Source organism: Protopterus annectens, chromosome 11.part0 (genome assembly GCF_019279795.1).
Source record: "Protopterus annectens isolate FY-2018-M chromosome 11.part0, PAN1.0, whole genome shotgun sequence".
NCBI classification, from domain to species: Eukaryota; Metazoa; Chordata; order Ceratodontiformes; family Protopteridae; genus Protopterus; species Protopterus annectens.
Window position 1 is genome coordinate 1,430,431,477 of NC_056745.1, and position 25,635 is coordinate 1,430,457,111.

Genomic DNA, 25,635 nt, shown 5'->3' on the forward strand with positions numbered 1-25,635 from the left:
CAGGAATAGAACTTCATAACGGCTCAGAATTCCACACTTTTTTCATTGACATGATTCAATCAATGATCTGAACAAATGTCATAACATAGCATTACATTTCTTCAAATTGGCACTTTACAAGATGAAATAACCCTCTTTTTAGCTACAGAGGCAAAATAATGCTCAGAATTTAGAAAGTTGGTTGGGCTTAGAACTTTTCAGCACCCCCTCGTATTGCATGATAACTATTGGACTCAAGAGGAGGTTAGAAAGGATCGGGAAGAGAGGCTAACTAAGAATTCATAAAGAAACAATGGGAGAATATATTTATGGCTCCCATATATGCTTCAAAGTCTAGAAAATTTAGGATTTTTGCATTTGCATAGGTATTTTTTATACCCCAGTACTCCAAAGAATTTTTCTCAGATTGAAAATGTTGAAGGTGTGATGGGGAAGAAAGAGGTAATTGTGAACATATTTTTGAGGAGTGTAATGAGTTGGCAGACTTGAAAAAATTTCCTGCAGAATTCATTGGGTGAGCAAATTGGTGTAACTAAGCAAATTATTTTGAGCTGTGATACAGAGTTGGAATTGCCTAGACATAGCAAGGCCTTGCTGAGTTTAATGCTGATGACTTCCCAAACAGTAGTTACTAGAAAATGAAAGTCAGTGTAAGCCAACCATACTAGAAATAGTGAATATAGTAACAGAAATAAAAGAAGTGGAAGTGGGATCTTTTGAAAAGGGAAAGAGCAGATTACATATAAAAAATAGGTTGAGATTTGTGGGAACAGTACATGCAGAATAGGATCATAAGTTAGTACTAGGCTAACTGCTCTCAGATCATTTTAAGCTTAGCCAGTTACCCTATGTGAGAATCAAACCCTGCACCTTATGTCTGTAAGGTAAACACCTTAACAATTATGCCAACCACTTTTGGAAGAGGAATGAGGTTCAAGGGAAGGCTGGAATTGAGTAGGCTGTGTAATGTTCGATTGACTATGACTGTATAGAAGATTATATGTGATGTAATATGGCAATATGGTTTGTTTTCATTTATATAAAATTATGATTGCCTGTGTCATAAATGGTAATTCAGTAATGATGTTTCTTGTTTTAAAAAAAAAAAGACATAGTGAATGGGGGTCTTTTCCTACGATATAACATGCACCCTCCAATATCACAGTCATGCTAGCAGTAAGTATGGTGAGAGAAAGTGTTATGAGTAAGAGTAAGCATTTTTCCCAGTTCTTTATAGAATTTAAAGAAAAGATGGAATGCTTTTTTGTCAGGGACCATGAGTTTCCTATAGCTGAAGTAACTGGCAGCAAATACTTTCCATCTTGTGCAGTAAATTGCATCATCATTCAGATGTGGATGAAGGCTTTACTAGTGCCCCGCTCAGGGCAGTGAGACAGTGCCAGGCTTCTTGCATGTCCTTTTCAATAAGCCCTTGTAATTAAAGATTGCTCGTGCATGAAGAATAACTTCAGGAATTAGTGTAAAATGTGCATTAATCATTTAGAAGTCAACATATAGGAAAAAAATTTCTAATGTAAATCTCACGTTGTTCTGGAAACATCAAGAATAATCTTGTCAACATTTGTGCACTAAGTTCTTAATGTTTATTTAGATTTAGAAAGAATCAATATTCTGTTTCTCTTTTTCAGTGCTGTAGTTGGAGAAATAGATGATGAAACAGATTCTGCCCTCGATCTGGGAAGCATTCGAGCAGAGCCTCTGAATTCTGTTGTACATTAACTAACGTGGTGGACACACTGCTTCATTTGGACATTTATCTCATAGCTGAATATGAAGTATTGATCTGCTGTGACAAAATGAGTATAGGATGCATAGTTTTTATCGATGTATCCAAACAGCAGTATCGAGATTTTTAACTGTGGCCATTTTTCTTCCTATTGAGATGTTTACATTTATAATTTTTTCAAGATATTTGACATTATTTCAAAGGAATAGATAATACATAATGAAATTCAGCCCATTTTAGTGCTGAAAGAGTGAAAGAATGTCTTCTACTTCAGTTTTTTACTAGACAGTATCTGGTTTAATGAGACAGAAGGAAAAAATAGTACAATCCATACCATAACTGGAGTGTATGTCTGCTCATTCTTCATACACATGAGTTTAGCAAATTTAAGTATAACTGTTTGCCACCTGTTTTTACTTGTCTTAATATCTACAGCTCAAAAAATTCTGCCCGATTTTGCTTTGTCCTGTCGTGTAGGTTACTGCTAACTGGTGGGATGTTTTCACAAGGTGGGGTAGGCTGTATTCCCAGATTTTGAAAGTTGTGTAAAGTTAACTAGTATCCTGTAGTCTGTGATGCTTTTAAATTTCATGTTCCTTAAATCTTCAAATATATTGCTTGCCTGTGTCTTGCTTAGTTGTTGATTAGTTTACGAGTCCTTCTGCTTTGGATTTGTACCCCACATTGTCAGGTTTGTGAAGAGGGATTACTAGAGGCTGGAATAGGCTCCCCCTGGACTGACACATTGTTTGCAAAATTTGCAGTCCAGGGATTCTCTCTCTGCTGAGAACTGTAGAGATTCTGTTGCATTTATATACTGGTAAATGTCCAGCATTGTCGTTACTACACTTCAATACATCTCATTTTCTGGCTCCCTAGCTTCACCTTTGGCTACTCTAGCCTGTCTAGTGATATGAAGTGTCACTGTCCCCAAAGCGAGCAAGTAGGAAAGTCTGTCTATGGGAGGAGGTGGGCAGTATAATGTGCTGCAGGGAAGCTGCACAGGAGTAGAAAAATAGCTCTGCAGATGACCTTTGTGTTGGTCCTTCAGTCTGATCTACACCTTGACCTCTGAAGTTGCCACCAATGATTGATTGCACCCTTTACAGTTTTCTGTTCTTGCAAAATGCAAAAGTGTTCATCTATTGAATGGAAGTTGTTTTCGGCCATGGCCTTCTTTATGGTGGTCAGAATATGTGACTGTGTAGAAATGGGCAGAAGCAGTATGACAATCTGTGGCCCCCACTTCATGGACATTGTCAGTCTGTGCAGAGTACTGGTCTCCCAGATAAAAGGATTAACATAATTTTCTGTAAAGTGTATTATGGTTTGTATGTCCTGAATTAAACAGTATTCACAGCCTCATCCAGTTGGGCCATTCTGCATTTAACATTCTCCAACGCTATCTCAAGTATATTCCTTATAGTCTGATGTTTATGTAATTGTCAGTTTTCCAACCAATATAATCCAGTAGACTTCCATCCACCTTTTAATTTATAGTGAATTAATAGGGCGACATTTTGACTAGCACAAGGGTACTGGATGTCCCACCATCAAATATGTAAATGAAATTTAAATGGTATTAGTGAGCCATCAAACAAGACAACTGTGTTTAGAGTTATGTATGCTTATTATGTTCTTAGCTGTCCAATTAAAGGCTTTTAATGTAATTGTTCTAATGTATGTGCTGCATCCTTAATATTTGAATATATGCTAATGGGAGGGCATATGTCAAGTATGCCTGGGGAACTGTTAACACTACACTATGAAGTAAAAGTCATGAATTAATGGCCACATTGGAGCCCCACAGCTGATGTATAGCTTCAGAAATTCTTGTGACTGTCTTCCCTGCACTTATTTGTTTTTCATGAGGGTTATCTGGTGCTGAGAAACCTTTGCAAGACTACTGTTTATACATTACATATACACATGTATAGCAGAAACAGATGAAATAACTGTACGTCAGGGTGGGGTTTAGAATAGAGTTTGGGTTGATTAGTCTTGTTAACCAGTATCCCTGAAGCAGTTTATAATTACTTGATTTATGTATCCATGGATTTATAGCATTTTAGTCCCATATAGAAAGTATATCTTGCTTGCTGAAAAATGTGTACAGCTTACTGTATGTGCTTGAAAAAACTACTGTGGAAATGGCTATTTAGAACTCTTGCTGCTTCATTTCGGTTTGTGTTTTATTCAGACAGTTACAATTTTCAGGATCATAGAAGGTTACCAGGCTAACAACCCCAGGGTCCATACAAGCCTAGCCAAGTTCAACCCGTGTTCCCAAGAGTGTCTGGTTCAAGCAGACACTAAAATCAGCACCTGTTGCCCCTTTCCAAGTGGGACACAGGTGGAGCCCCTGGGGTGAATTTCCGATTACTCATCCAATCATCTAAATTGTGCTTAAATAGGGCCAATGATGGACTTTGGGACAAGCTTCCTGTCCGTGTTAAACAAAGGTGGGGCAACCTGTGTGAGACAAGTCTGTCTGTCCAGCAAGTTCTGTTGATGTTACATCAGCTCCTCCTTTATTGGCATTGTATATAATTTTTGAAAGTTGAGAAAAGAAGCTGTTAAGAACTCTAATAAAGAAATTACTTACCCAGAAAAAAAAAGTATGCATAGTAAACAAGCAACAGCTTTTATTAGAAAGGATGGATTAGACTTAAAAATATACACTTAGACAAATGCATTTGATTTTGCTCATGTGCTGAGGGCTTTATTTGTGGTTTGATAACCAGGTGAGTGAGCTCGTACAAAGACCCTTTTTAGCCACAGGCCAGGTTCATAAGGCACATGCAGAAATGCCAATTGATATCAGTTGCACACTTGTTTAAATAACATATTTTGTTTGAATAAAGTTGTACAGTTTGAGTAAGATAAGCTTAGTGAAGTAAAAGTGAAGATAAGGCATCTGTTAGTCAAACACTGTCTTAATATAATGGAGGTAATCTCACTGACAATAAGGTCAAAATTAATAATCGCATTGGCATATAATTGTATAGTGTAAGTTTAACAAGGAGATATGTTACTTGAGATAAAGTGCGGGCTATTGTTTGGTACTGAGATCATCATTTGCTTGTGTGTATGTATGTATATATGTGTATTGTTACGTTTCAGAATTCAAAACGAAGACAGATACAGTTCTTTCTCTGTTTCAGTGGCTTTTATTAACTACAGTACACACGTGCGGGAGCCTCATAGAAAGCACCAGGAAGACTCCCAGAACAAAAGAATAAACAAGCTCATATACTGGTGATATTGCTGACAAGACAAAAAAAGAAATTAACCAATTAGACCGTCATACCGGGCAATTAACCAATCAAAGGTTTACCCGTAAACATAAGACAATTCACATCTCTAGGCAAGAAAAGGAAAAGCGGATGTATTTCCATATAAGGCACATTTCCTGCTTTCAGGCAGATTCTTGCCTTTAAGCATTTTCTCGTTGCTCAGAGTTCACTCAAAGTTCATAGTAAACAATACGATGTTCATCGTGCATACAGCTGCAGTAATCACAGATGGGTTTTCTGCTCAGGCAGATTCTTGCTTTTAAGCATTTTCTCGTTGCTCAGAGTTCACTTAAAGTTCATAGTAAACAATATGTTTTAATACATACAGACTGTCACATACTCAATTCCCTCAAACACATGCTTTGACTGTTCATATTTTACAATCCCCCATTTGATGCTGTGTAAGCATCATCACTTAACCTATCATACATTTGCCCCAAATCTCACATAACCATGCTACTGGTCTTTTCATTATGTGAGGACATTGTCATTTTATCATCTACATTCATAGTTGCAGGCATATAAAAATTAGGCACTTTTTTCACAGTTTTTGAAGACATTAATTTCAAGATCAGTACTTTGATTATCAATAAGACAAGAAAAGCAACAATTGCTAATACTGCAATTAATGAAATCAACTTCAACAGTCCACCTCCCCAACCTGAGAATAGGTTGGTTAACCATGCCCACGTTGAAGCATCGGCCTCCTTGGCCTTTGAAAGTTCAGAAATTCTTTGCATCAGTTCAAGTTGACTTTCAATTTTGTGCTGATTATCAGGGATAAACATACAGCATTCCTCCTGGATTAAAGCACAAGTTCCTCCTTTCGCTGCAAGGGTGAAATCGAGGGCCATGCGATTTTGAAGTACTACAGCCCTCATAGCAGTCAATTCATCAGTCACTAATTCTAAAGCAGAAAATGTAGCATTGCTTAGTATCTCAAGTAATTTAGATAGTTTTCTCAGTTCCCAAATTGATTTTACTGCTCCGTATGACGGAATTATACCAGCCCATGATATGACATCATCACCCAAGTCCATATGGGAAAGTCCTTTGGTACTAACATGGGCTAAATCATGATGATAGATCCAAGAAGCATCAATGCGACCTAAAGGATTAGCAGGCTTTTTAACCTCTCGAACATTTTGAATCTTTCCTTTAGGTAATGCAGATACATGCCGAATAGCTGGAACCAGATAGCCCAAGAAACGGCTACCAGACCAGTCTCCTGGTAGACATTTATATGCTTTTCTTCCACACACAAAATAACAATTCTCTACTTTAATGGTGATGTTGATAGGCTTAAAACGATCCCCGGTGTCCTGCAGTCCTTGGAATATCTTCGAATAAACGGTTTCTATTTTCTGGGAAAAGTTAGCTATAGAGTCCTTAACAAGTCTTTTTACAGGTGAAAAGTCCATTACACAGCCCAAATTGTCCATAGTGCAGTTATATACCACTGTTTTGTTAAAGTGGCTCCACCCAACTCTGGTTTTACCAAGTTTTTGAAAACACACAGTTCCATTTTGACGGAGGAACAACTGTAATGCTATTTTGTCTTTTGAAATGACATTTGATGCATCGTAGATCAAATTTGTCCAGGTTTCTTTAATTCCTAAAGGGTCTATATTTAGCATCAATCCCCCATGAACAGTAGGAATAGCTGTGCAGACCCAACAGTCTGAGACATTGAGGGATGATGCATATGCGTACTTGATTGCTTGATAAGTGTTGAAAGGTGGATGCCATACACCTCGTTTGGTATGAGTAGTTAAGGAAGCAGAAAATAGGAATGGCCACAGTAAAAATAGCAAAACAGGAAGAAGCACCAAAATTGTTGTGCAGTATTTTTGCGGAAATGTTGGTTGTGCCCGAGGAGTTTCATTTTCAGGCACTGGTACAGTATGACTGTGAGTAGCAATAGGTGGAGAATCTGGATCAACTAAACGTAGAGGTTGCTGATCTTCAGACGGAATTACCTTCTTGACATGTGATATATGAATGCAGGTGGGTGAGCCTTGTAGCCGAACTGTTGAAGAAGTGGTCAGTAAAACCAGGAATGGACCATTCCACTGTGGTTGAAGAGCTGTTTTTCGAGAAAATGACTTGACATATACCCAGTCTCCTGGTTGTAGTGCTGAGGACAAGAAAGGATCAGGAGTTTGTTGAGCTGCTGCTACCTGTCGATGATGAAACTGTAAAAAAGAAACAAGAGAAGTGCAATACAAGAGAATGTTATGATCAAATTCATCATATTCAGAAAAGGGTGGTGGTGGAGTCATGGGCATTCACATAGGGCGGCCCATGAGGATTTCATGAGGAGAAAGACCTTTAGTAGGATGTGCTTGAGCTCTCATCGAAAGCAAGGCTAGAGGTAGTGCCTGCACCCAAGTTAAGCCTGTTTCAGTAGTAATTTTAGCCAGTCTTGTTTTGAGTGTCTGATTCATGCGTTCGATAAGGCCAGATGCTTATGGTCTATAGGGACAATGAAACTTGAGAGTGATGCCTAACATTTTACAAATTGAATCAGTTGAGCAGTAAAATGTGTTCCATGATCCGAATATATTTGACAGGGAACAGCAAAATGAGGTATTAAATCATAACAAAGTTTCTTAGCAACAGAAATAGCATCGTTCTTAGCACATGGGTAGGCTTCTAACCACCCAGAAAAAACATCAACAACAGTTAAAACATACTTAAAACGAGTACAAGGTGGAAGTTCAATAAAATCTCATTGCAAAGCGCAGAATGGTCCCAATGGTTTAGTTATGGGTTGTGTGGGAGCCATGGTGCCCTTTGAAATGTACTGTAAACAAGTGGAGCATGTGCTCAAGAAATGTTGTATAGAAGCTGAAAGACCTGGAGCAAACCAATCTTTTTGGATTTGTTTTATTAATGCTTGTACCCCAACATGAGCTGGCAAGTGATATGCTTTAATAAAAGAATTTAACATGGACGTGGGCAGACCAGTCTGCCATCTGAATATTGCCAAATGAGATCAGAGCGTTTAAAGCAACCTTGGGCCAGCCATGATTTTCTTTCTGATTCTGGGGCTTCAGTTTGTAATGCTTTTAACACTGTAGTATCAAAAGTAGTTATTGACTGTAGAGGCTGCAAAAATTGTCCCTGAACAGTTTGTGAAAGAGCCGCCTGTTTTGCAGCCCAGTCATCAAAGTTATTGCCTTTGGTTTCAAGAGTCATTGGATTGATGGGCTGCACCAGTGATTTGAAATGGTAACAATGTTGTAATAAGTTATTTATATAAAAATGATTCTTAACGGGAGACCCAGAGGAAGTTAAAAAATCTGTGTTCCTTCCATAGGATACCAAAATCATGAACAACCCCATGGGCATAGCGGGAGTCAGTATATATAGTGCCAGATTTGTCCTTGGCTATTTTGCATGCATGCGATAGGGCTACCAATTCCGCAGCCTGTGTGGAAGTTCCTGGGGGTAATCGTGCTGATTTTAAAACTTCAGTCGGTGTACAGACTGACCAAGCTGCTTGGAATTCTCTGGAGTTTGTTCGTAAATAGGATCCATCAACAAAAAGAATCAAATCCGGATTCTGCAAAGGAGTATCATACAAATGTAACCTAGGAGAAAGAGCAGAGTTAACTACAAGCACACAATCATGTGGTTCGCCCCCATCCAATGTCGGCATTAAAGAGGCAGGGTTCAGTGGTGGGCAGCATATTACTTGCAGGGAGGGATTATTGATTAAACTCAATTCGTATTTAGTAAGACGTGCGTTGGAGAGATACTGTGTTTTGGTTTTTAACAGTATAACTGATCAATACTGTGTGTTTTGTTAATTTAAACTATGACCACAGTAGCCTACTGATACAAGGTTATCCTGTTTTTCCACCTGAGAAATTAAGAAATGACTTGGTTTCAGAGCAGTCCTTGGTCAATTGTGATTGTTTCTTAACACATACTTGTCTTTGCTTTGTGATTATTTCCAGCCCCCTCATACGAGCAACTAACAGGGTCTCTACCCGCTTCGCTCCCCACCCTGCCCCCTATTCCCTCCCGCCCCCAGTGGTCCCACCTTTATTGCACTCAAACCCCTCCCATCTTTCCAGTAGCCCAACACTACCTCCTCCATCTTCCCACTACTATCACACCTCCTCAACTAACATGTACAAGCATACCTTTCCTATGCTCACTACATGCAATCTCCTTGCATATCTTACATCCTACCAAAGCTCCTTCATTCCCCCACTCAACCACTACCACTGTACTACTACTCACACCACCACTCCTGTCTCACCCACACTCAGCTCCCCTCCCACCAGCTCAAGAACCGTCCCTATGCACCCCCTCCACATATTCTACCAACTATATTAATCAAACATAAAGCATCCCTACAATTTAACATAGTAACCCTCCCACCATACCTATTACCTACAGAGCACAATCATAAAGTTTCCCTTTTAAACAAACACATTCAAAAACTGAGAAAACTAATAATCTCATGCATATCAAAACTAGCCCTAAGTGGAGACATCCACCCCAACCCTGGCCCTACCATCTCCAACCCTAATCCTCATAATCCGACTAGAAACCACAACTTATCCCATATTACAGCCAATAGAAAACCAAGTGACTTCCTTCTACTAATCCTAAATATTAGAAGTATATCAGTCCATGAACTCCATGCCACCATAGACTTGTACTCCCCAGATATAGTTATCCTGACAGAAACCTGGCTAAAACCTCACATTAACAGTGAGCAAATACTCCCTACAGGTTACAGCATACTAAGAGTAGACCGGCTAAACAAAAAAGGAGGTGGTGTAGCTATAATATTTAAACAGCATCTAAACATCCAGATCTTAAAATCATCAGCTCCACAAGTAGGCAATGAAGAAATAATATATACCAACCTCAAAATTAACCAAAACAAAACCATCAACATAATTGGATGCTACTTCCCACCTGGCCAAAACATCCCTCCACTAGAAAACCTCCTCAGCTGGTCTACCCATCTCCCCCAAGAAACTATCATCCTAGGTGATTTCAATATTGACTGGCAATCCTGTTCTGGCAACAATCCAACCCATCATGTACACCTTCATGGCTTCACCCACCTAGTCCAGTCACCAACCAGGATAAATAAAAACTCCAGCAAACACACTACCCTGGATTGGATACTAGTCCGTAAGAGCCCCCAGTCATATATAACAGGCTGCTTATCAGATAGCCTCAGTGATCACTCCCCAACATTCCTACTCAAAAAATACCTATACCAAGCTAAACCTGTCATCTACAGTCAAATACGTAAACAACTAAACTTTAACCCACTCACATTCATCTCATCCCTCAAAGAATGTAACTGGCATCCTCTAAAGTACCTCAGTCTAGATGATGCAGCTGAATTTTTTAATACTACCTTCCTGAACATCCTTAATTACCATGCCCCCATAAGATTTTCCATAACCAAAGCACAGCCCTCCCCATAGCTACAGAAAACCACTAAGTCAGAAATGAAAAATAGGGATAAAGCCTGGGAGCACTGGCACAAAACTAAAACCCCCTCAGCTAGACAGAAATTCCTAGAACTACGCAATAGAGTCAAAAAGGTAATAAAACAGGACAAATTTCAATACTACCAGTCTGCCCTAGACTCCTCACAACACAGCCCCAAACAATTCTGGTCCTTCATAAACTCCATCCTCCACCCAGGTAAAGTCAGTACCCCTCCTCCTAACATCCCTCACTCCTCAGAAAATATCGCTACCTCATTCAACACACACTTCACCCAAACCATACTATCACTAGCTAAACAACACAACCCCCCTCCCCTCCAACCCACATCTTCAACTAGTAATCTCCCCACTGCCTTCTCTTTTTCTCCTGTACCTACCTCCAACATAAAAAAAAAAACTCTTAACTAAACTTAAACCCACCAAATTAGCAGCAGACAACCTCCCAAGTGAATACCTACAAATCGCAGCTGATGCTCTGGCCTACCCAGTATCCATCTTGATTAATCAATCTCTGTCAGAAAGTTATGTTCCCACACTGTGGAAAGTATCACATATAATTCCCCTCCACAAAGGCGGACACTCCACAGAACTAACCAATTACCGCCCCATAGCTATTCTCTCTCCACTCTCCAAAATACTAGAGAGATGCATACACTCTCAGGTCTCAGACTACCTCCTTACTAACAATCTCCTTTCCAGTACTCAGCATGTTTTCTGACCAAACAATAGCACCACCACTGCCTTACTCTCCTTTACTAACACTATCCTTCAGCATAAAAACAATGGCCATCTCTCCTCTGCTACTTTCCTAGACCTATCTAAAGCATTTGACATGGTCCCACACAAACAACTTATCTCTGTCCTCAATAACCTATCCTTCTCACAATCAGTCACCAACTGGTTTCAGAGTTAGCTTTCTGACCGCCAACAATCCGTTGTATGGCAGAATGACATATTTCCCCAACTACCTGTCTCCATAGGGGTTCCCCAAGGATCCATCCTTGGACCCCTACTCTTCTCTGTTTACACCAATAATCTAGCCTCTGCCACCAAACATGGCACACACTCATACAATACGCAGATGACTCGACCATCATCTGCTCAGCCCAGTCCCTACCCAAACTGCAAAAAGTCACACACACAGCCTTTTCCTCTGTTGAAACATGGTTATCCAATGCCCAATTAATACTCAACCCAAACAAAACTAAACTACTACTCTTCCAACCCACCAAACATACTCAAAATAACTCTCACTTTAACATCACAGCAAAAGACAACACCGCTATATACCCAACTGAACACACCAAATTGCTAGGAGTGGAAATAGACAATAAACTAAAATTTGACATTCACATATCCATGACCATAAAAAAAGTCCACAAAAAACTAGGAGCATTATACAGAAATAAGCAATTTCTCACCAAAGCAGCAAAGATTTCAGTAGCAAATTCCCACCTTATCTCCACCCTACTTTATGCCTCTCCAATATATACCAACCTAAGGCAATGTAATCTAAACAAGCTAGAGACTTGCTACAACAAAATCGCCAAATTCGCCACAGGGGCATCCTACCGTAGTCACCACTGTCTCTCACTTGCTGAACTGGGCTGGCTTGAACTCCCTCACCTCCTTCAGTGGTATCAACTCTCACTCACCCACAAACTAGTAAACCATCCACTAAATGTCCCATCCCTCCAGAATCTACTCCAACCCTATCGCACCACCAGACCACTAAGATCCAGCAACAAAAATCACTTGCAGATCACTAAACCCAATAACTCTGCTGGTGAAGCACTATTCTCTTGCGCCATAGACAAATTATGGAACTCACTCCCACCCACAATTACCTCCGTACCATCATGCACCCACTTCAAAACTTTTACTAAAAGCGCACCTAAAAACATGCTGGCTATGCCCTTACAACTCCCACTCTAATATCATCCACCCCATCCAACCACTGCCTTTCTTTCCACTCCACTAACTACCTTGATTATAGCAAGCTCAGATGCTCATAAGCCTAGTACTTATTATACAGCAGGAACTTCTCATTGTAACATTTGTTAATGTCTGTTATGTACTTCACAGATAAAGATTCTAGTTGTCTACTGCTGTACTATGTTCTTCATCTGTAAATATGTTGTAAGTAATTGCTATGTTAAATTGTTAGTCGCTATGTAATCCAATGTAACTGCTGTCTGTTTATTTTACTGTGGAGCTTTTCTCCCCGGGCCTCCGCTGAAAATGGACCTACGTCCAGTCGGACACTCCCGGTCAACAAATTTAAATAAATAAACAGTAATGCCTGAACTGCATGGGGGGCTGCTAAAATTGTTTGGTGTCCCAGAGTCAGTGGAGCTGCCATATCAATCAACATAGCAGCAGCTGCCACTGCTCGCAAGCAAGCTGGGTAACCAGAGGCAACCGGATCTAGTTTTGTGCTATAATAAGAAATAGGCTGGTAGCCTCCAGTGCATTGCTGGGCCAGGAGACCCAAGGCAGTTTTGTTTCATTCACAGCAAAAGAAAATAAATGGTTTTGAATAATCAGGCAATCCTAGTGCTGGAGGATTTACTAAGGCTGTCTTTATAGCCTGAAAAGCGTCCTCATGGTGTGACATCCAAGGTAAACGGTCTGTGATTTCTTTCTTTAAAAGTTGTAATAGTGGAGCTGAAAGTTCTGAAAAATTAGGTACCTATTGTCTACAATATCCCGCTAGGCCTAGGAATCCTCGAAGTTGTCTCTGTTACAGGTCTTGGGGATTTTTGAATAGAAATTATGCGATTCGGGAGTATTTGTCAAGAACCCATTAAGATGATATGTCCCAAATATTGCACCTTGTCCTGACAAAATTGTAATTTGGATTTATTTACTTTGAATCTGCGTGCAGCTAAAAAATTCAACACCAAAAAGGAATCTTCCCTACATGAATCACAGTCCGGTGAAGCTATCAGGATATCGTCCACATATTGAACTAGAACAGAACGTGACGGTAGTCTGAGATCCTGTAACTGTCTGTGCATCTCTCTAGAGAATAAGGTTGGGGATTCTACATATCCTTGCATCAAACGAGTCCAAGTATAATGTTGGCCCTTATATGTAAATGCAAATGCAAATAAATACTGACTAACAGGATGTACTGGAATAGAGAAAAAAGCTGACGAGATATCTATCACCGTGAAACATTGTGCGTTAGGTGGGATACAGCTTAGGATAGTAGCTGGGTTTGGTACAATCGGGAAGACTGGTAAAACAGCTTTATTAACTTTCTGCAAGTCTTGAACAAATCTATAAACTTGTTTTCCGGGTTTCTTCACTGGCAATATTGGGTATTACATGGACTTATAGTAGGTACTATGATCCCTTGTCGTTCTAATGCAGAAATAACAGGGGCAATACCAGTGATAGCCTCATTCGTCAAAGAGTATTGAGGCACTCGTGGTAACTTTGCTCCCGGTCGTAGGGTTATTTTAACAGGAGTAGCTGAGGGCAAAAATCTGACATCATTGTCATGAGTAGTCCACAAGTGAGAGGGTAGGGAATGTAAACATTCATCTCTGCCAGAATGTGGCTGGGTGTACATCATCTGTAAAATGGCTGAGTCATCCAGGGCTGCTAGGGTACTATCTTGTTGGTCTAAAGGTACTTGGAGATGAACTCCCATCTGCTGTGCAAAAAATGGTAGCCCCCATTTTGCAAAGCAAATCCCTCCCTAAAAGGTTTAACGGTGCTGAAGGTCCTACTAGGAATGCATGATTATCCTGTAGGGGGTCCCAAGATAACTGGGACTGGAATAGATGTTCGTGTTACCCTGCTGCAGTCATCACAGTTGGGTTATCCTGCCATCAGGCAGTCCCGCAGTCGGCCCGAATTCCAAAGTCTTGGTCTGGCGTCGGTTGCTGTCACTTCTTCCCCGACGTCAGTGCACCAGGGGTATATAAGAGGCATCCAACGCCATTTTCTTCAGTCTTTCTTGCAACGCGGTGCCCGAAGCAGAATCAGTTCGCAAGTGCCTGTTGGCCGACACCTGAGATTTTCGATTTGAATTGCAGTCCGAAGTCTTCAATAAAGCTAAGTGCCCTGTTGGAGAACATTTTCTTGCCTCAGTCCGATGTCAGAAAAAGTTAATTGTATTTCTTGTGGGAAACAAATACCTCATAAGGACTTCCATTCCTATTGTATTCCTTGCCTAGACCCACACCATGACGTCACAGGTTGTCAGTTTTGCGCTAGGTTTAATAAACGCACTATCAAATGCCGTTTTGACTTCGCACGGCATTATTTTGGTAGGAAATTTAATTATATCATGCCGTCTGAGCAGTCGATGACCGCAATTAATAAAAAACGCAAGGATAAGGACAGGCAGCCTAGGAATAAGCCAGACCCCGGGGCCTCAGCTGGGCCTGTCGCCAGTTCTCCAGTTTTCAGTGAGGCGCCTACGCAGCCCCTGACGACTGCAGAGCTGGAACCCCAGACAGCTGCCAACTCCAAGTGAAGTCTACTAGGCCAACACAGCCATCTACCAACACCAGAGCAGAATTAGACACCGGTGCAGAGGAAACACCTTCGGTTGCAGGTGTCTTCTGACAGACTACACTCACCATTAAATCTTATGCTAAGCTTAAAACTCCTTTAAAGCCTAAGAAAACTGTTCATCAGTCTACAGGTCAAGGCCCCATGCCTAAGAAACAGATGCTTAAGATGGCTGAAGATTTAATTACCCTTATCAGGGGTTCCCATCCCCCTCCTGATAAAAGGCCAAGACAAGAGGAGGATTATGCATCCTCTGACCAGGTTTCCCTCTCTTCAGATTCTTCTGAGGAACAGGATTACACTTTTCCACCTTATGAGGATTCTGATGCTGAAGACTCTATTCCCTCAGCATCTCCCCTGAAGACTACTCCTTTGGGGAAACATTACATACCATGAGGGAACATTTCCACTGGGAAGGCCAGGATTACTCAGATTCTAAGAAAAGGCTACGAGAGTTCCTTTTATTACCCCAGCACAGACCTCTTGCTATCCCTCCTGTTTTAGATATTGTGGATGATGTCTACTTGGAGTCTAGTTTAAATCCAGACTGTCTACCTCCTGCTCCAGCCAAACCAGACGGATACTACAGAGTACCTGACTCTCACAAATTCCTTTATAAAAGTCCTATAGCTGACCCAGAAACCATATCCCAGGGTCCTAAGGGAGCAAAAGCTTCTATGGCTAAAAATCCTGTGCCCTCTGAAAGAGATTCCAGAGCCCTAGATCGATGGGGAAAGAAAATATACACCTCTGCATCTCTGGCTATGAGAGCATTAAATTTCCAGTTTCACATGTTGAAATATCAACAATTCCTGATGTCTCAGTTAAAACAAAAAATGAGCACACATTCAGAACAGCCTGAATTCAAGGAAATGCAGGATCTGTTGCATGCAGCTGAACAGGTGGGTAAGCATACTTTACAATGCGGATTTGATTCATTGGAAGCATCCTGTAGAGCAGCTGTTACTGGCTCTGCCATTCGTAGACATGCTTGGTTAAAAGAGCAAACCCTTCCTGACCATGTTAAAGCAAAATTATTAGATGCACCTTTACAACAAGATGTATTATTTGGTGTCAAAGCAGAAGAGGTTTTAAAGAAAATGGAGGATAAGGCTAAATCTATGCAAACGGTAAAGGATTTCTTGCAGGTACAACCTCCTCGCTTCAGCAGAAATTGGCCAACAAAAAAATTGGTCCTTTCCAGCTTCAGACAGATCACAGAGGGGCAAATACAGATGCCCAAGGGGAAGAGGTCAGTCACAGGGCCCTTACAAACCTTGCCAATGGGGTTCTGCTACCCAGAAAGGAGGGGAAGACAGGCCCCAAGCTAGAATAAGGCAGACACAATGACTCTATCCTCAAACTACCAAGCAGATCTCTCCTGGCAACACCCTTGGGAGGAAAACTAGCATTTTTTGCAGACAACTGGCACATCATCACAAAAGACAAATGGGTTCTAAACATTGTCTCTCAAGGATACAGATTCCACTTTCTTAACCTTACCAAGGATCAAAGGAATCAAACCTGCCACCAAATCAATGGGCAGAGAGAGGCACAAAGACAAATTACAGCCCTCATGAACATGAGAGCCATTCAACATGTACCTACACAGGAGCAAGGACAAGGATTTTACTCAAGACTCTTCCTAGTTCCAAGAAAGGACAAAGCATGGAGACACATTCTGGATCTTTCAATTCTGAACACCTTTCTGCAAGTGCCAAAATTCAAGATGCTAACACTACAGCAGCTTCTTCCCATGCTGGGCAAGAATGCTTGGCTAGTCACTTTGGACCTCAAGGAGACATACCTGCATGTCCCTATCAGACAAAATTGCAGAAGATACCTCCGTTTCATTGCAGGTTCAACGCATTATCAATTCTCTGCACTGCCCTTTGGCTTATCTACTGCACCCAGGGTCTTCACAAAATGCCTGGCACCAGCAATTGCATACTGCAGACAAAGAGGAATTCAAATATACCCATACCTGGACGACTGTCTTATTCAAGCAGAAAGCAAGGACATTCTTGTACAGCATCTGGCATTTGTCAAACACATTTTAAGTTGCCTAGGGTACACAGTAAACGAAAAGAAATCAAAACTAGTGCCCTCACAAAGCATAATATTCCTGGGTGCCAGCTTGAATACAACGGCCCAGATGGCTTATCTCACGCCAGACAAACGACAGCTGTTTCAATATTTCAAAATAATGGCAACAAAGACCCAACTCCCTGCAAGAAAAATTCTGCAGGCCTTGGGATTCATGGCATCTTGCATACTACTAATACCATTTGAAAAACTGCATATGAGGAAATTACAATGGTACCTGAAAAGTGTATGGACTCAGTATAGCCACAGCTTGGAAACAATAATTCCACTCCTTCCCTGCCTTCAACAGGAGTTTCTATGGTGGGCACAGGCATGTCACCTCAACAAGGGTCAGCCTTTCACCTTACCCACAGCCAGGCAAACTATGACAACGGATGTATCGGACTATGCCTGGGGAGCACACATGGCAGGACAGTGCATTCAAGGCAAATGGACTACAGATCAGAGACATCTGCATATCAATCAAAAAGAAATGCTAGCAGTGCGGAATGCCCTAACAGCTTTCAAGGACCTTCTACACCCAGGACAACTACTAATAAGGACAAGACAACACCACAGTTATGTGGTACATAAACAAGCAAGGGGGCACACATTCCTACCCTCTATGCAGGCAAGCAATGACCTTGTGGAACACTGCACTGTCTTACCAGGTTCAATTACAAGCACAATTCCTACCAGGAAAGAAAAACACATTGGCAGACGACCTAAGCAGAAACATCATGGATCCACACGAATGGAAACTAGATCCACAATTTGCAATGAGAGCTCAAAAATGGGGACGCCCAGACATAGATCTGTTTGCAAGCCCCCACAACCACCAACTTCAAAAATTTTGCACAAGGACCTTCCATCCACTAGCTTGGAAAGTGGACGCCCTCTCATTCAGTTGGAAAACATTAACAGTGTATGCCTTCCCTCCACTGCCTCTTCTAGCAAAGGTACTGCTGAAAGTCAGATTAGAGATGCCACAAATGATTCTCGTTGCACCAGACTGGCCATGCCAACATTGGTATCCAATTTTAAGGAACATGGCCCAGGGCCCACCATGGATTTTGCCATAAATTCCTCACCTGCTCACCCAGCGAGACAATCTGATTCTACACAGCCAGCTCAAGACTTTAAACCTTGCTGCATGGCAAATTACCTAAACAATCAGCCAACACCTTTATCCAAAGCTGTTATGGATGTCATTCTGGATGCCAGGAGGCCCAGCACCAGGAAAAGCTATTCAGACAAATGGAAAAGATTTTGCGCCTGGAACCAGGCTAAAGGCCTAAATCCCCTGGAGCCGAACATTCCTCAGATTCTACAGTATTTAACTGAGATGTTACACAAAGGACTTTCCTTTTCATCTATTAAGATCCATGCCTCAGCAATTTCAGCTCATTACAGCACGGATCCTCCCTTATTTTCACATCCACTCCTAAGATAGTAGCTCAGAGGGGCTAAGAACTTAAGATCACCAAGGAGAGCTCCAACACCTACTTGGGATCTCAACTTTGTCCTGGAAAAGCTTACACTGCCGCCCTTTGAACCAGCTTTTTCAACTGATTTAAAATTTCTTTCATGGAAAACTGCCCTACTACTAGCAATAACCTCAGCTAGAAGAGTCTCAGAGTTACAGGCATTATTGGCAGTGGAACCTTTCCTCATTTTTCATCAAGACAGAGTTTCTCTACGAACTAATCCTTCCTTTATGCCAAAGGTGGTATCCAGTGTGGCCTTAAACCAAACCATTCACTTGCCCACCTTCTTCCCAAATCCCCAGAACAAAGGAGGAAGACTCCTGCACTCTTTGGACATTCACAGGCAATTACGTTACTACTTCGATAAAACTAAGGCTTTCAGAAAAACTGACCAGCTCTTTGTAGCCTATGCTACAGGATCACAAGGAAAAGCTATCTCAAAACAGACCATTTCTAAATGGATAGGACATTGCATACATTTCTGCTACACACATCATGGGAAACAAGTACCTGCTAACATTAGGTCCCACTCCACCAGGGCTACAGCTACATTAGCAGCCTTTCTCAGGGGAATGCCAACCAAGGACATTCTGGAAGCTGCTACTTGGAGTTCAGTGCGCACCTTCACCAAACACTATCACTTACCTCTTTACTCTATGGCTAGAGCTGGTTTTGCCACGGCTGTTTTGCAGGGCCTACTAGCTTCCTCTAACCCTGTTTGACTCCACCTCCCCTCCTTAGCTTTGGGAGTTTGAGTGTTCACCCTGCTGCAGTCCAGGTTACCCTCCCTCCATCCCCTCTGAACTAGCTGAACTTATCTCTACCACTTTATCCTATTCTACCTCTGTGGTGTATTTGCTTGTACCTAAGGTTTTTTTTTTTATTTTTATATAGCCATATGTGTGTGTGTGTGTGTGTGTGTGTGTGTGTGTATATATATGTGTGTGATATATATATATATATATATATATATATATATATATATATATATATATATATATATATTTTTTTTTTTTTTTTTTGCCTACCTTTTGGGGGCACCTGACATCTGGGGCAAGAAAATGGCGTTGAATGCCTTTTATATACCCCTGGTGCACTGACGTCAGGGAAGAAGTGACAGCAACCGACGCCGGACCAAGACTTTGGAATTCGGGCCGACTGCGGGACCGCCTGATGGCAGTATAACCCAAGTGTGATGACTGCAGCAGGGTGAACACTCGAACATCTACATTTATGGTAGGTACAAAACGGTACTTTTCAGAGTATTCGATAGGTATACCAGAGACGCCCACTCCTCTAGTTATTTTTCAGAGAGGGGAACAGTCATGGCTGCTTTGCCAGCTAACATGGATTTAGTTGCTCCGGTATCAATTAAACATGGGTAGGGTTTATTCTTAACTAGTAACATTACATGCAGTCCATTCTGATCCACAGGAATGAAAGGACATAATTGCTGTTGCTTCTGTTCAGGGAACCTTCATTGAGGTTGCTGCCGATTGGACGGTGTCCAAGTAGAATTCCATTGTTATGTCATATCAATGTACGGTGCTGGTTGCTCAGCCAAATATGGGCATTCGTTTTTCCAATGGCCTGATTGGCCACAGTTGAAACATTCCGTCTGATTAGTAAAATTTTGGGGTGGAGCCGACTGTGTGCTCTGCCAATTTTGTCTATTCTGATTCCCGGGTCCTTGGCGTCCACCCCTTCCTCTTCCCCTACCCCGTTGACCAAAAACATTATACATTTGTATTTGTGCTTTTGCTAATTTCTACTGTAAATCCTTCTGCTCTTTAGCTAAATGGTCAGAGAGGTATTGTACCTGTTGGACTAACTCATGCAGGCCTAAACTTGGCCAGTTTAAACGCACTTCTTTTAATTTGTCCCTTACTTGAGGGCGTAGCCTATCCACAAAGGCGGCTGACAATCCGCTTTGTGCTGGTCCTTCGGTGGGTTCAGGGTACCCAGAATATGCCTCAAATGCATCAGTGAGTCGATGTAAGTATTTGTCTATAGGCTCATCCTCTTTCTGTATGATTGATTTGATTTTTGACCATTTGGGGGTAGGTGGTACAATTACAGTAATAGAATCAACTATACATTGTCTAACCATTTCAAATCCATTTTCCCCTTGCGTGTTGTGTTTTGGTATTGGTGTAGGAACATTAGCATGATCCCAGATACGTTTCATAAGATCGGCTGGTACAGCGTACTGTAGGACAGCTCTAACCTCTTCTATGGTAGGATTTTGCAAGCAGATATGTCCTGCCAGCACTCGTTGAAACTTTGCTGGGTTATTGCGAATAGGCGGAAGTGATTTGGTAATGGCTTGAAAATCAACTGCCGACCACGCCCTAGGCACTACTACTGTGGCCGGTTGCCCTGCATCCCTAGCATGGGCTGGATTTGGGACTTCTCTTAACTGGAATATTCTCTCCATCTGATGGTCTGGTGCCCGATTCAGAGTCAGAGTCTGGATTAGATTTATCCAGTCTACTGTGATCATCGTTGCCTTCAATCAGAATTGGACATTGTTTATAAATCTTACCCTTATGTAAATATACGGCTTTCTTATCATAATATTTCTTCAACTGGCTAGGCCTAGGGTCAAAAAGCATTTGTGCCTTTTTCTTATGTTTTTTGTTTTTGAGCGGGTTAATCTAGGTGGTGATTTATTAGAGGGTTCTGTTTGTTCAAGTTGCTCTATAAGCTGTCTACTAGATTGACTGTCTAATACCTGGATTCCACTTCCAGACTCGAGTGCGGTGTATTCTTTTCCCTGCCGACCCCCGCCCTCTGTTGTAGAGCTTGCTGCTGCGTCTTGAACTTGTGAGGGCTGGTATAACGGTGGAGGAGTTGTTAGGGGGTGGGGGAAACCAGGGGTTATCATCTTCAGACGATTCAGTTATTTGTAATTTATTTAGTTCTTGTACAGGATATAAACCCTTAAAGGGGCAGTTCCTTTAAATGTTTCCCTTTGGAATATCTAGATTAGTTGCAGTATGTCGCAGTTCCTTTATCTGCTCTTTTAGTTTCTTTTGATTATCTTTAAGACTACTAATGACCAAATCCTTTTCCATTTCTTTGGCTTCGCACATCCAGTCATTAAATGCTGCCCAACACAACCCTGGTAATCTTCCTTTCTTTTTTAACCTCTTTTGTAAATTAATCAATACATCTTTATTAAAACTACCGTTTTCAGGAAAGGCAAGATTACCGTCATTTTTAGTTAGGGCGATGCACTGGTTTAAATACATAAAACTGTCCCGGGACACCCGATAAAACATATAACCAGCTGGTGTACCTCTTTCTGGCTCATTTATTTTTCCCGCACTTACTCCCATTTTCACACAATAAAGCTATACTTGTTTAACACAAGTTTAGCTAAGGCGTTATATAAACTTCTTTTTACCCCTTTTCATTCCTCCTTTCATACTTATGACGCCAGTATTTCCGTATTATCCCACTCTCATACTGCACATTTAGTATTTCCATATTACTCCACTCTCATACTGCACATTTAATATTTCTGTATTACCCCACTCTCATACTGCACATTTCGAAGCAGAAAAAAAATGCATGTCACTTACCTTAAAATCACTGAATGAGAGAAATGATATCTTTTTCACTGCACAAAAAATTTTCAAATCTTTAAGACAGACAGAGAGATGAAGAAAACACTGCAAAAACAGAAAAATCTGTTGTGGGCCCTTTCATTAGCAGTATTTCTTTCACTTCCTGACTGCTGCAGCTTGTTCCCAATTCAGATCCGAGTAAACGGCACCAATTGTTACGTTTCAGAATTTAAAATGAAAACAGATACAGTTCTTTCTCTCTTTCAGTGGCTTTTATTAACTACAGTACACACGTGCGGGAGCCTCATGGAAAGCACCAGGGAGACTCCCAGAACAAAAGCTTATATACTGGTGATATTGCTGACCAGACAAAAATAAAGAAATTAACCAATTAGACCATCATACAGGGCAATTAACCAATCAAAGGTTTACCCGTAAACATAATACAATTCACATCATCACATCTCTAGGCAAGAAAAGGAAAATCGGATGTATTTCCATATAAGGCACATTTCCTGCTTTCAGGCAGATTCTTGCTTTTAAGCATTTTCTCGTTGCTCAGAGTTCACTCAAAGTTCATAGTAAACAATATGTTTTAATACATGCTGACTGTCACATACTCAATTCCCTCAAACACATGCTTTGACTTCATATTTTACAGTATATATATATATATATATATATATATATATATATATATATATATATATATACACGCACACACACACACAAAAGTGTACGATTTAAATAACTGGTTATACTTCAGAATCGAGGTTTCGGAACAGAGTCTGGCTTGAGTAATCTTGCTAACTAGTATCCCTGAAGCCATTGCATGATATTGGACTGTGAAGATTTCAGCCAGGGATGACTTGCACCCTTTGAGAGAATCTTGGCCTTTTGTCTCTGTTGGGAGTTTGTTCCACAGGAAGGACCCTATCTGAGAAAGGTGTACTTTCCTGTAACTATTTTGGTAGGGGGTCTACTCAAGGAAGTAACATTTTCTTGACTGTTTGTTTCTTATTGAGTGTGACTGCTTTCTGAGTGGTAGGTCCCTCCACAGTGGGACGCAGTATTTTTTATTTAATACTTTGATTGTACTTAGGAGGACAAGCACTGGCTTCTCTACAGTCTTGAATTGGATTAAATGGATAATCAGAAAATGAATGAATGCATATAATATCACATTTTGCCTTTTTTAAATCAAGGCCGTCTCCATGCCTTCTTTACTCCATGTTGTAAGTCTGCTTCTGCCTCAACCATCTGCAAGAGTCTGCTCTCTTTAGCTAGTAACTGCACCACAGAACATGTAAACACAGAGCTATAGTGATTAATTTAACTTGATGATACTATATAATACCTCTACCTTTGCCGTGAATCATCCGTTTGCTCTTTTTAGAACTATCTTTCTTTAATAATATTGTGCTTTCACAACTGTGTGCTTCAGGGAGAGGGGGATTTGAATAGTTCATACATGAAGGAAAGATTTTAGCAGCTTTCCTCAGGTAAAGTTTTCTCTGATCTCCTTCCTTGCTTGCAAGGTCAGTAGATGTTCACATTTTCACCTGAGAAATACCTCCTTATTCATCATCTGGTGTTTCTGTGGTAGCAGTTTCTTCACCCATCTTTTAATGCCTATCTAAAAGGAGCATCAAGTAATGGGTACACAGACATATAACTTGGTGCTTTTTTCGTCATGTGTGTATGCTTTCTTGCTAACAGTAATGAAGAAAATAGATATGCTAACAAGCAATTTTCTTTCATTAATAAACCATTAAAAAATCCTCTTCATATCCTCTGCTTTATAAGAGAGTTTGTCTTCTTTGGATCCTTACAACAACTCTGCAGTTACCCCAGCCTTACACACATTCTGTCTTTATCACCTAATTTGCTCTTTTGCTTTGCTTTAAAAGTTAGTGTTCTTTCTAAAAAGTATAGTCCCAGTTTCATAGTCACCAAAAAAGGAATTTCTTTGTGAAATGTTGCAAGTCTCCACGTAGGCAGTGACACTTCCCACACTTCATAGCACGTTTCTAGTGTTTTATCAAATCTAAGTTAAATTCTTCCTCTAAGGCAAAGCAGATTAGATCATATTTTCTCTTTTCTCTGTCAGTCCTTGAAACTTCACTCATTCCCCTACTGTGCTGCACTTCAACTTCCAACGTCTGCAACCTGAATCTTTTGACAAAATGAAGTCATAGCCTCACATTTCAAACAAATATTTTATCTCGAGAACCAAAACTTCAGACTTCCTAATGAAGTGTAACTGGCAAACTGTTAAGCTCAAACTTGTTTTACAGTAGTAACATAAATTACGATACGGATAAGTAGTGTATGAACAGCACTATCCCTAGAATTACACATAATTCGTATACCAATGTATTTGTGTTGCCTGTCATGGAAACTTTAAGGTGAAATCTTTCAGTTGCTTTTATGTAACATGCTTTTGCAGTTGTGACTGTAAATATAAAGGGACAATATTAGATAACTGCAAGTGTCACTTCGCTGATCCTAGAGAAATGCCTGGAGGTGTTAACTTTGCAAATCTCGGGCAGTCTTAAGACCAAGAGCAGTCCATTAGCCTCTGGGTTGATATTAGTAAGTTGACTGGTCATTACTGATTCTAGATATAAAAGAAGTTACCTCACCTTCCATATTATTGGCCAGTTGATATGCCATCTTCCATACCACTGAAATGTAGTCTGTCACTTTAGATATTTTAAACTCCAAAAACCATGCAAAGAACAAAGGTGTTATTCCAAACTCCACAAAACCAAAAAAAGGAAATGTAAAGAAAACCACAGTTTATTAAGTGCATCTGATGATGTCCCTCTCATTCTGCTTCACTGATGGGTTATGGATCCGATTCTTGGATCTGACTCTGACGACTTTACAGATTTCAGCTTCCAGGCATGAGCTTACCCACAATCCTCTGCCACTAATGCAACCTCCTCAGATCTCATTTGCCACCAGTACATCCAGACATGGTTACCAGTGCTCAAGCAGATGAGCTTGATATATCAAGCAGGTAATATTTTATAGTGATAACTTTAAACTTCTTTAGGTAATTTCTTTCTTGATATTATATTCTTTAACTCTCCTCCCTCTACTTTCAGTGTTTAAGAGGTGCGTTAGGGCTTCCCTTTCTCTTCCACCCTTTCCTTTCTTTTAGTCTTTGATCGTTCTTTTCCTTTAAAACAAATATATAATCTTCCTTCTCTGTAGTAATATTTCTGTAGAACTTTTTTTTTCAGCATGGAAAAACCTACAGGCTTTAAAAGGAGTGCCAAGTGTGAGAGGAAAATCCCTCATTTGGACACACAAGACAGATGTGTCTATTGTTTAGGAGTGGCTCACCTAGATTATCCATGTAGTATCTGTGAGGGGTTTAATCCTAGAGCCATTCAAGAGAAGAAGAACAAACTTATT

General features: G+C 40.7%; 1 protein-coding gene across 1 annotated transcript in view; it reads left to right on the plus strand.

Annotated features, from left to right (window-relative positions):
- LSM8 (LSM8 homolog, U6 small nuclear RNA associated) overlaps nt 1-3,417 on the plus strand; it is a 76,638-nt gene extending 73,221 nt beyond the window's left edge. The window contains exon 4 of the mRNA XM_044088726.1: nt 1,650-3,417. Within this exon, the coding sequence (XP_043944661.1) occupies nt 1,650-1,740 (91 nt within the window). The 3' untranslated portion in view covers nt 1,741-3,417. The remainder of the gene's footprint in view (nt 1-1,649) is intronic.
- The last annotated feature ends 22,218 nt before the right edge of the window (nt 3,418-25,635 follow it).